The following is a 14,541-nucleotide window of genomic DNA, read 5'->3' as shown; positions in this document are numbered from 1 at the left end:
CTCACTCTGACTAGATTTGTGGTTGTTGTTTGGCCAGGGCTCACATCCCAGTCAAACTACAACCCAATTTCTGACAGTACTTAATGTTGTGCTCATCTTTTCAGTAATTCTCTTAGCATACATGATATCTAGGAAAACATGAAAAGGTACCTGAGGTACAGAGTGGAACACCTCTAAGCCATAGTGGCATCTGGATGTGGCATGGGGTAGTCTTTTGACCATGGAGAATGAAAATATTTGAATCAATTATTGCAATTGTTTTAATTGGGGTTAGTATATGCATACAATAAGACAAATCATCTAATGTTCTTGCAAAATTAAAAGTACTGCCAATACTTGTATTATACTTTTATTCTTGTAGTCCCAAACGATGAAGGGGATAGGGACAAAGAAGATGTAAAAAAGGAAGTGAGGGGGCCCTTTTTTATTGACTTGTAAGGAACGTTTCCTTTTTTTATAAAGAGAGGGATTTGTGATAACAGAATAATATATTCCTGTATAATCCAGTATTATTATTTAATATATGCATGACAAATATAATATATAGTAATATAGTTTAGTAATATAGTAATATAGTTTATAAACTATATTTTATAAATATAGTAATATTGTAGTAATATAGTTTATAAACAATAATGGATGATGTTACCTATTAGTTTGAAGTATCCATTAACCTCAAATTTGCCTACTAAATTTTGTGGTTCTAGTAGGACCAGAAGCTATGGTATTCAAGATTATACATTTGCACATTTTTGCAAAGCTTTCAGTCCTGGAAACTGGAAGTTGGATTTTGAGAGAATAATGAGCTCAGTATTGTGTTCATGAATGGTATCTCTTGCTCAAAGATGCCTTGTGCTTCCTCAGGGAGAAGATCCTGCCACCTGTTCATTAGATAAGATTTTGCTGAAAGTGACACGTTTCTGACATATTATTAGGTTCCAGAGAGTTGCACGGAGACAAACCAATGTACACTGTCCTACATTTTATGCATGCTATCATGCTCTAGCAAACCCTTTTTTTAGCGTGAGCTGTGGCCAGTTGAAATGACAATTGTTGTTCAATTATTTTGCTGTGCAGCTTGCTTTTTTGTGTTAAAAGCTAGTTAGACTTTGGGCTCCCAAACACGGTTTAAATAAGTACAAGATCCATATTACACAAATATAACATAAAATATTTTCTTTTGAAAAATGAAATGTAATATTACAGACAGTTCCAGAACCATACTAAGGGCATCATTAGGATGGCAGGCGGACTTTGTCCGCCCGCCATCCTCACGGTAAAAGGGACTGCCCACCATATTTTCAGGGGTCCCGTGAGTGACATTAGGATGCACCCGCCACACTGGCAGGCGCTTCCTGCATTTTTAACATTGCTGCGGTGCCTGCCATGTAAAATAAATTGTAAATTGCTGTGCATGCACATGAAGGAGGTACCATAGGTACCCCCCATGTGCCCCCCACAACCCTCCAACATTCTGGGGGCCTGCAACGGGCACCCAAACTCAAAAACAGCATGCCTTGCTGCCACGGAAAGGCTCCCTCTCGCCTGCAGCCTGATATGGATGGCGGTGTCTAGCAGAGACTGCCACCATATGAAACCCTTTTCCACCCGGTCGACTTGTCGACTGGGCAGAAAAGCGGCAGACGGTCTTCCTGTCCGCCATGTCCCCCCCTGCCATACTTAAATGGCAGGGGGAAATGGGTGGCGGACGGGCTAGGATGTAGGGCGGATCACCATCCCCATGCGGGCGGTGGCGATCCACCCTACATCCTAATGGGCCCCTAAGTGTTTCAATTGGAAAGGGAGATAGGGCACCAATACAAAATCAGAGAATTTCATTCAGACAATGGGCCTTCAAGCCTTTGGAATCGTAAGTTTTTTTTTCGGGAAAACCAACGTACATTCAAGCTCATAGCTACTAGGAAAATTCTTTTGAATAGATTACCATCTCAAAACACTTGTTTTTACCGGATTTTAGCACAATAAAAATAATTGCTGCTGCTTTTAAAGCACCCTAAAGACAAACAGCCAAAGGATACACACACAGTGATATGTGTGCATACAAGCAGCCTCTAAAATTAGTGATTGTTCCCCACAATCAAACTGGTCAACCCTGACAAGTTCAAGGTGAACACCTAGCCACTAATATGTTTCCAAATCTTCCAACATTGATAGGTGCAATGTGATAGGCCTCGTGCAGCTGTTGGAACAACCCTGAGAGACTAAGCTGAGGGTGGCATGCAGGAGAGTGGCAGTGTTGTCGTCTGGCCTGCAACAGGACGCATTCGCACTGGCATCCCTATGATCCTAATATTGTGCAAAAGCCCACTATCAAGTAGTCAAACAATAACAATGATGGCTTTAAAGGTGAATGGCAGGGATACAAACAAGGCGAAGAGACTGGGAAAGAGAAACACCTTTTCACCTCCTAGAGAAGTGAAACGTTTATTTGGATCATAACGTAGAAAACGCCTGCCTCACAGGCTCCAGAATTCGTCCTTATACCAGCGCTATTTTTCTCCACTAAGGTGTGATAGATAATGGCACAATTACTCTGCCAGTCATGTCCACCAGGGCCCCAATCAGAAAACAAACACAAAGTTGTTTGGGATCGATTGCTTAATTACTCATTTTAAGCTTGCATTCTCCCACCAGTCTTTCCACTCAGGCTCCCTACCTTCAGAGGGGTTATTTGTGGTGTAACACCAACCCCCCCAGACAAACCCATTCTTGGCTTGGTTGTTGGGGGTCCTGAATTGGATCTGCTAGATCTGAGTTGGGTATCTCCATCATCCTGGTTTTACTAAGAGATGTTATCTTGTTTACAACTTGTATCAGGACTTAAATCGATACAGTGACCAGTTTACCAAAAATGTAGTAATCTAAAGCCATATGAACTAATTTTACTACTTTTTAGGATTCACAAACATGTGACAATCAAACACCTAAAAGGTGATGGGCCAAATGCTGCAAATGGTCTATCCACTAGCAATGCCTCATGGTATCATTCCAAACCACTGGTTTTCACCTACTGTGCCACTCAAGACCGACGGCCTAAATTAGGGTTTGACTGATGGAGTTAAAGCAAAACAGGGCAGCGAAGGGCTATACATCTGCCACCCTGCCATTAATATGCTTGCCATACTTAGAGATATCCATCAGCCCAACAGACATTTCTATATATTGTCAGGAACTGCTTCGATGTGAATGCAGGAAAAGTTTGATGAACGGCCTCATCAAACTCACTTATAGTGTGGGGTTATTTTTTTATGCTTGGCAGTGACGGACAGTAAAGAAAAAATCATCCAACAATCCACTCTAAATGGGGCAGATAGTCAAACAGTTTGCTTCAGGTGTGACCTACTCTATCAAGCCGTCTGCAGATGTTTTACACCGACAGAGTAAATTTAACTCTGTTGATGTAAAGCTTGAGGTCCACCCCTCTCAAAATCAAGCAAGCGGATCTTTAGAGGCCTTGAGTCAATGTTGCATTTGAGTTCTTGTCCGCCAAATTTTAAATCATCCCTAATGGCACACCTAATGCAAATCAGTTCTGAACTATTCCTCACAGGAACAGTCCATCTTGATCATTGGTCTTCTCACCCATTCATCCTGGGGCCTACTGCTTTTTTATTTGGGAACTTTGAGATTCACATCCCTTGAATCTCACTGACTAAGCGACGCTCCTGCTTCCAAGGGAAGCAACAAATTTACTGACCTACTGTTTACATATATTAAACAGTTGAGTACCAAGATATGTCTTCATTTAGGACATACATTTACATTCTTGATCAATAAAGTGAAGTATTGTAAGTAGCCCATTTCATATCCAGTTGTTAAATACAAAAGTGATTCTGTTGGGTGTGTCAAATCACTTTGGCAAGGCTGATTAATGCAAAACAAAACAAAAGTTTAAGAACTCTCTGAAACAAATATGCAATGAGGCAATGAGTACTCAAGCAATCTAGTAATCAACTTCATATAACCAATGGGTGGGTTGGAACAAATTTATATTAGCATTCAATAATTTTACATTTGAATTGATTCATTCAATGATGACATAAGATGCTAATAAGAAGACCGTCAAACAATAGTGAAAATTATGTGACAATTGGTGACAAGTGCTTGGTGCATGAAGCAATGTACAGTGAAAATTAAAGATACATATATACAATTATGTACAAGGTTGTAGTTGGCCAGAATCTATTTTACATCCAAGGAGTCCTAACATTTATTTCAAGGATCCTGGAGTTTCTGGACCATAGGTGAGCGTCGACATTTCGACCCTGTTACGCCCCAATTGGTGGTAGCATCGGGTCTTTTTCAAGACAGGAGGGGGGGAGTGGACAGTATGGTGGTCAGGAGGAAGAATCTCTGCCTGATCTGGAGCCACACAGTCAAATTCGATCGTATTGGGGGAGATTACAAGGTCAAACGCTGGAGAGTCGCTGTCTCATCTCTCTCTGCTACCGGGGGGGAATGGCCAAAACCACACCATTTCATATCCAGCTACTGCTCTGTTTACAGAAAAGCACTAACCCACCTCCTCTCGTTGCTACTGTTGTTTTGAGTTTCTTCCCACAGGTATCTGTGCTAAGGGCCTACAAATGACACTTGATTTCTTTAATGTACACAGGGATAACAGCAAATATAATTTTCAGTCGACATTTTTAACAATCTGTGGTTAATACCTGCATTATTTTACGATAGTTCTTTATTCTGTCCAATAATACATACCATTTTTGGCAAGGATGACAGATAGATATTCTTTGTAGAAAGAGCTGACAAATAGCAGCAGGCTTGGGGTCTGGGTTGTCCGGAAGTTAAAGGCGATTGTTTCCCGACTTATCACATCTGCATAAAACGAGGAGGCATGGGAAGTGGAATTTTTATTTAACGGGTCGTTTTCTTGGAAATTGTAGGTAACTGAAGCTCCGACGCCAAAAAATGCAGAAATCTCTGAAAAAAAAACGTTTAGTTATGTCAATTACAAAACATCACTTTTTCAACAACAGTTAGGCATTGAAATCTACTTAACATACACATAAAATCAAATGAGAGTGTTACTAACCCCTGATGGGTGGACTCGCCCATTTCAAATGAGAGTGTTACTAACACCTGATGGGCGGTCTCACCCATTTTAAATGAGAGGGTTACTAACACATGATGGGCGGTCTCACCCATTTCAAATGAGAGTGTTACTAACACATGATAGGCGGTCTCACCCAATGCACTGATCAAAGAAGAGCTAATCTACCTTTCAGAGCCACATTTTAATTCCTGCTGGAATCCTGATGCTTGCACAAAAGAGTCTGGGCCCAACCTGGGATTGCAACTTTTGCACATTTACTTCACTCACTCTGCAACTTTTTTCGTTGCACAAATTACATTCTGTCAAAATAATTGAAATGTGTGCAGTATGAACCGCAACAGTCTGAGTTATGCACCTCAAAAGCAAGTTTTATTATTGCATTACCCCCGTTCCCAGACATGCGACTAGGGGCCGTTCATCCCTTGGTATACAGAATGAGTGCTTTAAATGGGCCGGTACTGTCCGGTACTGAGTACCAGCAGTTTTTTATTTTCAGAGGCAGAGTACCTGCACTTCTCACGAAAAACTTAATACTTTCAATTAGAGAGTACCGGCACCTCTCAGAAACAAGCAGGTACTCTGGTACAGAGTACCTGCACTTTTATTTTTCCATTTCAAGCACTGAGAATGACCCCCATCCTGAAGGGGCGTCACACTAAGCCCAAGGTCCGTGAAAATCTATGAGGAGTGGGAGTGTGCAGGCCCACATCCCATCCTGGGAGGGGAGATCATTGTGCGGTTCACCACGGGCCATTCAAAGGCACAAAACTCAGAAGGGGAAGGCAAGACCGAACCATACGGTATTATTATGCCTCCGATGCTTGATAATCATCATAGACTTCAAATAAGAAGGAGAAACCGTTTTTCTGAAAAGGGAAGGGTATTATGCAAGCAAAAGTAAGAGTTCCCTTTTCATATAATCAAAGAAAAGACTTAAGTCTCTAGGGGGTTCAGGGAAAGGAGCATAGGGTGAGCCAACAACCGTATCTAAAGTTGCAAGTGGATTGACAAATTCACAATCAATTGTAGTGGGCCTTAATAAACATCATTTTGCATGTCAGAGCAGATTGTACATTGATAAGGATGTAAACAATGGATGTAAATTTTCTTAAAAAAAAAAAAATATTTTTATTTTTAGATATTGTTGTCTGTTCATACCATCTTTTAACACAAATATATACATTTATTCGTAAAAAAATATTAAAACATTTGATATAACATTTTATCACACAAAATAACAATACAGTTAAAAATATTTCGATGCAACGAATTTATCACACAAAAATATGTCGACGCGGCGTTTCGGTGATTTATGTCGTCACCTTCTTCAGGACAGTATGTGTGTTAAAATCACTATAAATTTAAAACAAAAAGGATAAAATGTTATCATTCCTCCATCATTAGTTGTGTTGATTCTTTAGCAGAACAGAATTTAACTGTAGTCATCTATATTGTACAATAACCTCTCTGATACATCCTATGTAACAAAACATTCATATTCATTAAACCGTCTGGAAACAATTGCTCACACTGGTATAATCAGGATGATTGTTATAATCAGGATGATTGTAAACTATAGGGGGACTCTATTCTGGAGACAAGCCTATGCAGTATTTGTGAATCCCGCAACTTCAATATGGTCACACCCTTTCAATTGCAATTTAAATAAAAAAAAAATGTAAGAAAATTTACATCCATTGTTTACATCCTTATCAATGTACAATCTGCTTTGACATGCAAAATGATGTTTATTAAGGCCCACTACAATTGATTGTGAATTTGTCAATCCACTTGCAACTTTAGATACGGTTGTTGGCTCACCCTATGCTCCTTTCCCTGAACCCCCTAGAGACTTAAGTCTTTTCTTTGATTATATGAAAAGGGAACTCTTACTTTTGCTTGATAATCATCATAAACACACGGCTCAGCTTCAACAAGATGTGAACTCCAATGACGCTAACATGAGATTCATTGTACATGGGCAGGATTATTATGAACATCCAGGGCCGGCTTTAGAGCAGTGCAACTGGTGCAGCTGCACAGGGCGCTGACGTCAGGGGGGCCCTGTGCTTAGCAATAACTTACGATTTAAAAGCACCTGCTGCAGAGTTCCTTGTGCTTCAGACAGCAATAAAAATGTCAAGCTCACTCTTTTGATTAATGTTTCTGCTGAAGAGAGAGTGATCTGAGTTTTGTCAAGCAGCAGTTTTCACTCGCCATGAAGGGTTAATATGCCTTCCGCAAAGAACAGATCTGTATTTTATGTGGATCGCTGAGTGGATTAGGAAAGCCAGCCTTTAACAGCACTTTAAATCAAATTAAATGTATGTGAGAGAAGGGCACTTTTGTCGTGGGGTAGTGGGGGAATCCGAGGGGGGGCTCCGAACAAGATTGTTGCACCAGGCGCCAACAGCGCTAAACGCGGCCCTGTGAACATCTAGAGTAAACACCGGAAAATGTCAGAAAATGAAAAAATATTATTATTGTTTATCCTCAATGTTATTATTGACAAAGGAATCAATCGAGTATCAATCTTGTCTGTTTGTACCTAAATGATAAATTTGACACCTAATCTAACATATCAATCAAATATTCTAAAACAAATTCGTTCATAAACAATTCAGTCACAGAAATATATACATATGGAATGCAAAAACATCTGAAAAAAGCCGGGAATCGCGCACTAACATTTGTGCAAGTGCTAAAGTACATATAGATTACAGCATATACACAACCCTCATCCAAGACTTTCTGCTCTGAAATCCTGATTCAGTGAGTACAGGAGCTAAAGGGATTCCGGGATGTGCGCAAGTTATGCACCCTAGTATATTTCCCCATATATGTTCTGCCAACGAGCGGGAAAGCAGAAAAACATCACAAAATCAAAATGGAGACACTGATTCCGCCAGCAATTCTACATTCTTGAAGGAATAAAATAAACTTGTAATGTTGACCTCATTTTACACCCTGGTATTACTGAAGCCTGTGTTAGGACTACATTTTCGGAATACTAATGCGAAGTTACTGCATCTGTTACAAAGCTTACCTCAGGGTACCAGAAGCTCAGTGCCGATATAAAGCTTCCCAGATATGGGGCACTCGCTGACACCATAAACAAACGGAGCACATCATTATTAAATAGCGACAACGGAGGGGTGAGATTTAGGTTCAATGACAACAGTTTGCAAAATAGTTACTTCACTAACTCAAAAGTTTACGATTTAACTTGAGCATGATGTGTTTTTGCGCAGTTGGCAAACCGACGATCTAAATGAGACGGCTATAGGATTTGGGGCTGTCTCCTTAAGCAGTTTCTTTCGATAAGGCTGAAAAATCAAAAGTGCTCCTAGAAAGGAAGCGCTAAATATGATTCGGTGAAATGCATTTCATTGCCTAGAGAAATGTTCATTCTTTAATTACTTGCCATGAAGATTCCTATGGACCATGTGTACAGCCTTTAATTTGGGCAATCAAGGAGTCGAAGGGATGGACCTCGCACTTGGGGGATGCCTCGGTATGAATGTCCTGACAAAACTGGAGCTTATGGGATTAGGGAATTATCCAATTCCGTTTTGAGTCAGTATTCATTATTGAAGGAGGAGCATTCACCGAACTGCAAGGGAGATCTCATCAGTGACGGAAAATGTTTGTTTTTTAATTGTTTACAACAACCAGTGGGTTCATTCACAGCTACTACTGCATTAAAGTGTACATATATAAAGTGAATATTGTGGCATGATAGACACTGAAGAGACAAAAGTCATCGCATGGCATGACTTGTAAAAGCTGTACCACTCTGCTTAGCATGAATCTTTGATCTGCCTCACGATTTTTCTACAGTGGACTTGGCAATCTGAAAGTCCATTGAATGTGATCCTTTTTTACTATAATGCCTAGTATATATTGGTAAAGGGGTGTTCCAATGAGCATGCCAATCCGCAGGTTGGGCTGACTACTGCTTACAGATAGAGGGTAGTGGAGAGCATGGTGGCTAATGGCAGGCGTAAGAAGGAAAGTCAGTCACTGTGTGCAGGTCTTCTCTCCCCAGCCTTTTCCCTGTAGTCACAATGTTCTAGTGTTTCAATGACATCGTTTGTGGGCCCCTTGATCTCCAGGGACACCTCAAACCATACATCTGGAGCTCCTAAGTGAAACCCTTGGTGATCCCTGAGATTGAGGAAACCCTCCTTTGCTTGCGTGCTTGAGGAGTTGAGAAGCTTCGCTTATATCTCCTGTCAGTGGCAGCTGGGTATTATCCCAGTGCTATGTTTGCCGGGTAAAATGAAACAGGGGCATGCTTTGAAAACACATGAGACAATAAAGCTTGCCCCTGTTTTGTGGTACTCAACCATGAAGTTGCTTCTGATTCATAGTTCTATCTGAGGAACTGCAAATCCAAAAAGTATTAAAGCTTAAGTTAAGTCAATAAAGGCAAGTGCACAATTGGGGTTGTTCGCAATTGGCAGGCTGGATACAAGCCTTTGACGGATTTCAGGTGTTGTGGGCAACCCAGCTGTGCACCGCTGCATTCGTGTACAGCTGTTGGGCGCTGCCCATGCTCTCCACCCCCGGTAGGTAGGATGCAGGGCCTGGCTTGAAACCAAGCTCTGTGGTCAAGCCCCACTACATATGGACAAAAGCCCTGAGTGACAGGGGTTGTCCTCCCCAAGCAGGATGGGGGAAGGCCATTCATGAGCCGTCTCAATAAGGACAGTCCCCAACGCTGCTCCAATTTGGGAGTGAGTTGAAGTTGCAGCTCTTGAAAGAATACTATATCACAATGCATTAACCACCCACAAACAAACTTCCACTCCTGTCATTAAATGTATGCTTGCCTTTGACCCTGTACAGCATTCCACTGCCTTATGGCTAGATTCATATTAAAGAAATGACACATACATCCATTTATACATACATAAGGCTGTGTGCAGTCAGGGCTGTCTGCTGCAAAATGATTTGATGTAGGGTCAGTCCAGTCAAGTGTAGCAAGGGTTATCCATCCATGAGGTGGTTGGAAGGAGGTTTGGTCAGAGGCCAAAGTCTGCAGATAGCCCCTGTTTGGCCCTGATGAATTCTGTGTGCAATGCGAGGCCATTAGCACTCATTTTTAGGAGCCAGTACTTATTTTTCCTCGTCAGACTCTCTCTCAGTAAAATCGAGAACAACACAAAAGGGGTAAAAAGAGGAAAAGAAACAATGAAACAGGAAGAATGCATGGAGGAAAGTGAACATACAAGAGTGAGCTAAAAGAGTATGGAGTGTCTGGTGGTGGAAGAAAGAGGCATAAGGTGGCGTCAAGACTGCGCAGCCTTGGTATTCCAGGCGCTGGTTGCTGGCTTGCAAATACAACTTTGGGCCCTGGCACTTTTTATTTTATAAATGTGGTTTACAATCCTGTAATTTCATGCAATTGCACTTTAAAACTCAGCCTAGTGGCTTTGTACAGGCGTGTTAATGCAGTTCATTGGTTCAGTCTCGCTCAAAACATCAATCTAGAAGCAACAATCGAAAAGCAATATGACTTAAAGCACACTATAGATTGTAAAAGAATAGCAATGCGGAAGTATACTTTCAGCCATTAACAAAGATGTTACTTAGGAGTAGATTTGCCTAAAGAAAAGGGTGTTTTTTTCATTGAATGCCTCAGAGTATTAACACATTAGAACAAATTTCCAGCGCATGTGATGTTAATGGTTTCTGTGATTTGCAATGATCGTGCAAGGTTCACTTCAATGGAAATCAATGCAAGAATGCCTTCAATTTTCATTTTTAAAACGAGTATCATCCATTATGCATTGTGCGGTAAAGTCTGTGATTCCAAGGAGATTCCAGGACTGGCAGCACAACTCGCCTGCTTATATCTATGCAACTCTGGGACAGACAATGTCTTATTTTTGCAAGTTTTAAAAATTGTATATAACAAATATTACAATTAACTAAATTTATGGTATACAATTGAGAGAGCGCAAACTGACCTAAATGTATAAGTACATCACACTTACACGTAGTAAGCACAAGTCATGAAGAGAAATGCCATGAGTGCTAATAGTACCTGCATCTATATTCTGAAATGTGTAGTTAACTTAGAAATTTAAGTAGAAGTGGAACTAATGCAGAAATGTGTGAAATTATATGACTTTATTAGACGTGTTTAATCCTGAATCCATGTCGTGTAGCTGCTAAAATGTAAGATGGCATGCGGGAAAACGTAGAACGTGGTAGGCCTCAGGGCCAGAGATGGAAGGGATGGGGAAGGTGTTTCCTTTCACGACATGGATTGCACTAATGTTTTAGCAATAGCGTTAATGGGCCATGATTTATAGATGTGTTTACCGAATTATAGAACAAGAGTATTAACATGCTATTAATTAATGTAGGATTTGAATGTTATAATCATTATGAGAAATGCTGTAGGCCTGAAATGTTTATATGATTTACACGTATTGGTCTGGGCCGAGAAATGTTGCAAACCTTTTTGGAAGTCTATGAGAATTGGGATCTTGGCTGCAGATGTCTGTCTGCAAGAGAAAGGGGGGATCCAATTATAACTGAAATGAATAGAGGTTTGTTCAGGAGACGGCCCAGACATGGAGGAGGGTTCCGGAATGTTTTAAGGGGTATCAGCGGGCCGGAGAAGAGTCTGAGAAGCAAGGTCAACTCTAACGCACGAGGCCTCATCATGGAAAAAGCCAGAAGCTACACCACGTGAGGGGCGTCTCACGAGGGGCGTCCCAAATACTGTTGTATGTTTCGTATTAGGGACAGCACCCCTGGGTGGAGTTAGAGCAGATGCCTGAGGACCCTTTAGAGAGCGGATGGGTAGGCAGAGAGGGGTCATGACTGGAGAACTATAGGTTTTCACCAAGAGACTAAGAGTGGGTGACTTCCCTAGGGGGGTCATTCACCGCTGACACCTTTTGTTAGGTTGAGACCTGGTTAAGTAGGGATACCATCTAGAGCAGGGTAGGGACAGCCTAACCTGTGTTTTTCCTCCAACTTAAATGACGGAGAGATCTCAGTACGTGTCAATGCTGATAGCTTTATTATTCTTAGAACTTGTACTTGTAGTCTTCTTTGCTCGTCTGAGAGTTTTCAGAGAGCACATGTATGTAGTTGGGCCCGTGTATCTTGTGAATCTCATTCTGAGATGCCTGTACTTGCAGCTTATTCTGACTATATAATAAACCTTTGAAAGCTAGAAGTTGTCTGTGATCCTTCGGAGCGGAGTCCATTATTGGGTGAACTAACTTGGTAATAGATGCACTTTCTTCCCTCAATGACAGGCAATAAAGGTTCAGTCGACCAGAACGAGATTTTAGATCAAGAGTGATAAGGGATCGATCAAAATCTCGCCCCCGCAGTTGGTAGCAGAGGATGGTTGCCTTCTTGAGGAAGGTGATCTAGGCCAGGTTAGATTACCCCAAGGCCCCTAGAGATCGATGATCGGAAGAACCGCCTGCCGAAGAAGGTCCGGATGACGTGAGACAGAAAAGCAGCAGTATCGGTCGAGAGTGAGTATAAAGGGTCATGCGTGTTAAGATTGCGGTGTTTTGTATTGTATCTATGTTGTAATGTCTGGCGGAGTTGAATGCCTGTAGAGTGACTGTGGAACAGGTTGTGAGCGCGCGCAACCGGTGGAAATCTTAAGTTCAAGGAGAACTTAAGTGGTTCGGGTGTATCGGACACCCAGAGTAATTGTCAACTAGTGTGAAGGGGGTCATGAGGTACCATTGATCACCCGAAAGACCGAGATAGGGGGAACATAAGAGTGAGTGCGTGAGTAACGGACGCTGGTCGGAGGTTACTGTGTGTGCAAGAAACCTATCAGAGAGACGATAGACATCTCGTCAGTTGTGTTGACAATTACAGATAGACTGTGGACGTACAGTCGAGAGAGAAGTGACCGCTTGGTCGGAAGTAGTCATTTTTTTCAGTGTATGAATGGGACGCATGCATGACCGGGAGACGAGCTGAGAAAGGAGGGGTGCTGCTGCGAAGCGGAGACAAGTGACGTCAGAAAGTGCCGCGCTGGGATTGGCCGGCCGGAGAAAGACCGCGCTGCGATAGGCCAGCTAGCAAAGCCGCGCTAGGATTGGTGGATTGTCATCAGGAAGTAAACACAGTAGTGAGGCTGGAAATTGTGCGCATAATCATGAAGTGTTTTAAATGGGTAAGAGCGGCTTTTAAGAAAGAGAGGCGGGGATCTTACGAAGGGGAAGAAGCCCCGCCGGAGGGTACACCGGCTCGTTATATGGCGTCAAATGTTGGGCTGCATACAATTTTGTGGATCTCAGAGTGGAGTAAGATTACAGAAGGAAATGAGGAACTGACGTTCCCGAAGTACGGGACGTTCAGATTAGAAGTGCTACACCGATTAAAAGCAGTTATGACCGCAACGAGACCCTTGCCCAGACCGACCCAGTTTGAAGCCCTCAATGCATGGATTAGGGCAGCGCACGAAAAGAACATGAACAGACGACAGGAAAGGGTGAAACGATCGGTAAGGGCAGTGCAGGATGCCAAGTGGGATGCGGATGCTAAAAGATGGAGGGTGCATAACATGGAAGTAAATAAATTGTATCCAGTGTTAGAGATGCCCGCGAACAAAAGCCCCCTAGAAGAAGATGATGAGAGCGAGACAGAGGATAGCCTGATAAACAGATTATTGACAGATAGGCCACCCCCGTATAACAGAGCAGGGGGAGATGTTGAGCATAGCGAAAAGGGGGGGGGGGCAATGCAGGAGAGCATGAGCCGCTTCCCAGTTCCGAATGGGATCCCGCTGCAAAGAAAGAACTGTCCCAGCCTAGTCAGGTGCAGCAGGTAGTCGGGAGGTTTGTGGTGCAAAGGGCGCCGGAAACGGAGTGTGCCACATCCTACGCATTGCCCGATGCCTTACAAGTACCTGTTACCATAGGTCCTATAGTGTCAATTTATGACCCAGAAAGAGCTAGAGGAGAGGAACGGGTACAGAGGGACAGAGAAAGAGCAGAAATGGCAAGGAGGAACGATACGATCAATTTCCCAAGTCAGATGCCGATACCAAGAGAGTGGAGCACCCCGGTACACACAGCAGAGGATCCAAGGGGGGATCCTGGGGGCCATAGATGGCCAGTGGATATGAGGGGATCTGGACGGAAATCCTTTCAGGAGCTAAACGAGTACATGAAGAAGTGGGATGAGGCAGTCGAGGCTCACAAAAGCATCATAGCTGCGGAAGCTGAAAGGGACTGCCAAGATAGCGGAGCCCGGACTCACTGCGGGGCTGGCGAGAGCAGCCCGGAGTGGGACGGGAGGGAGATGGGCAGTAGGGGAGTCACCCACTGGGCCCGGAGAGAAGGTAGAACAGATCTGGAAAACGGGGGCCCCGAGAGTGGGGGGGTGTCCCGCCCAATACCCAGTGAAGGAGAGAGGAGAACGCAAGAGTACAGAAACAGCTTTAAGTGTAC

The 14,541-nt window shown here is 42.7% G+C and overlaps 1 protein-coding gene across 1 annotated transcript in view; it reads right to left on the bottom strand.

Moving 5' to 3' along the window:
- The window catches only part of CNTNAP4 (contactin associated protein family member 4), a 1,879,337-nt gene that overhangs the window by 98,334 nt on the left and 1,766,462 nt on the right, over positions 1-14,541 (bottom strand). Inside the window, exon 19 of the mRNA XM_086961154.1 lies at positions 4,738-4,959. Within this exon, the coding sequence (XP_086817280.1) occupies positions 4,738-4,959 (222 nt within the window). The remainder of the gene's footprint in view (positions 1-4,737; positions 4,960-14,541) is intronic.

Source organism: Lissotriton vulgaris, chromosome 3_1 (assembly GCF_964263255.1).
Source record: "Lissotriton vulgaris chromosome 3_1, aLisVul1.2, whole genome shotgun sequence".
Taxonomy (NCBI): domain Eukaryota; kingdom Metazoa; phylum Chordata; class Amphibia; order Caudata; family Salamandridae; genus Lissotriton; species Lissotriton vulgaris.
The sequence above is the reverse complement of the archived record's forward strand: the minus strand, read 5'-3'. Positions and strand labels throughout refer to the sequence as shown.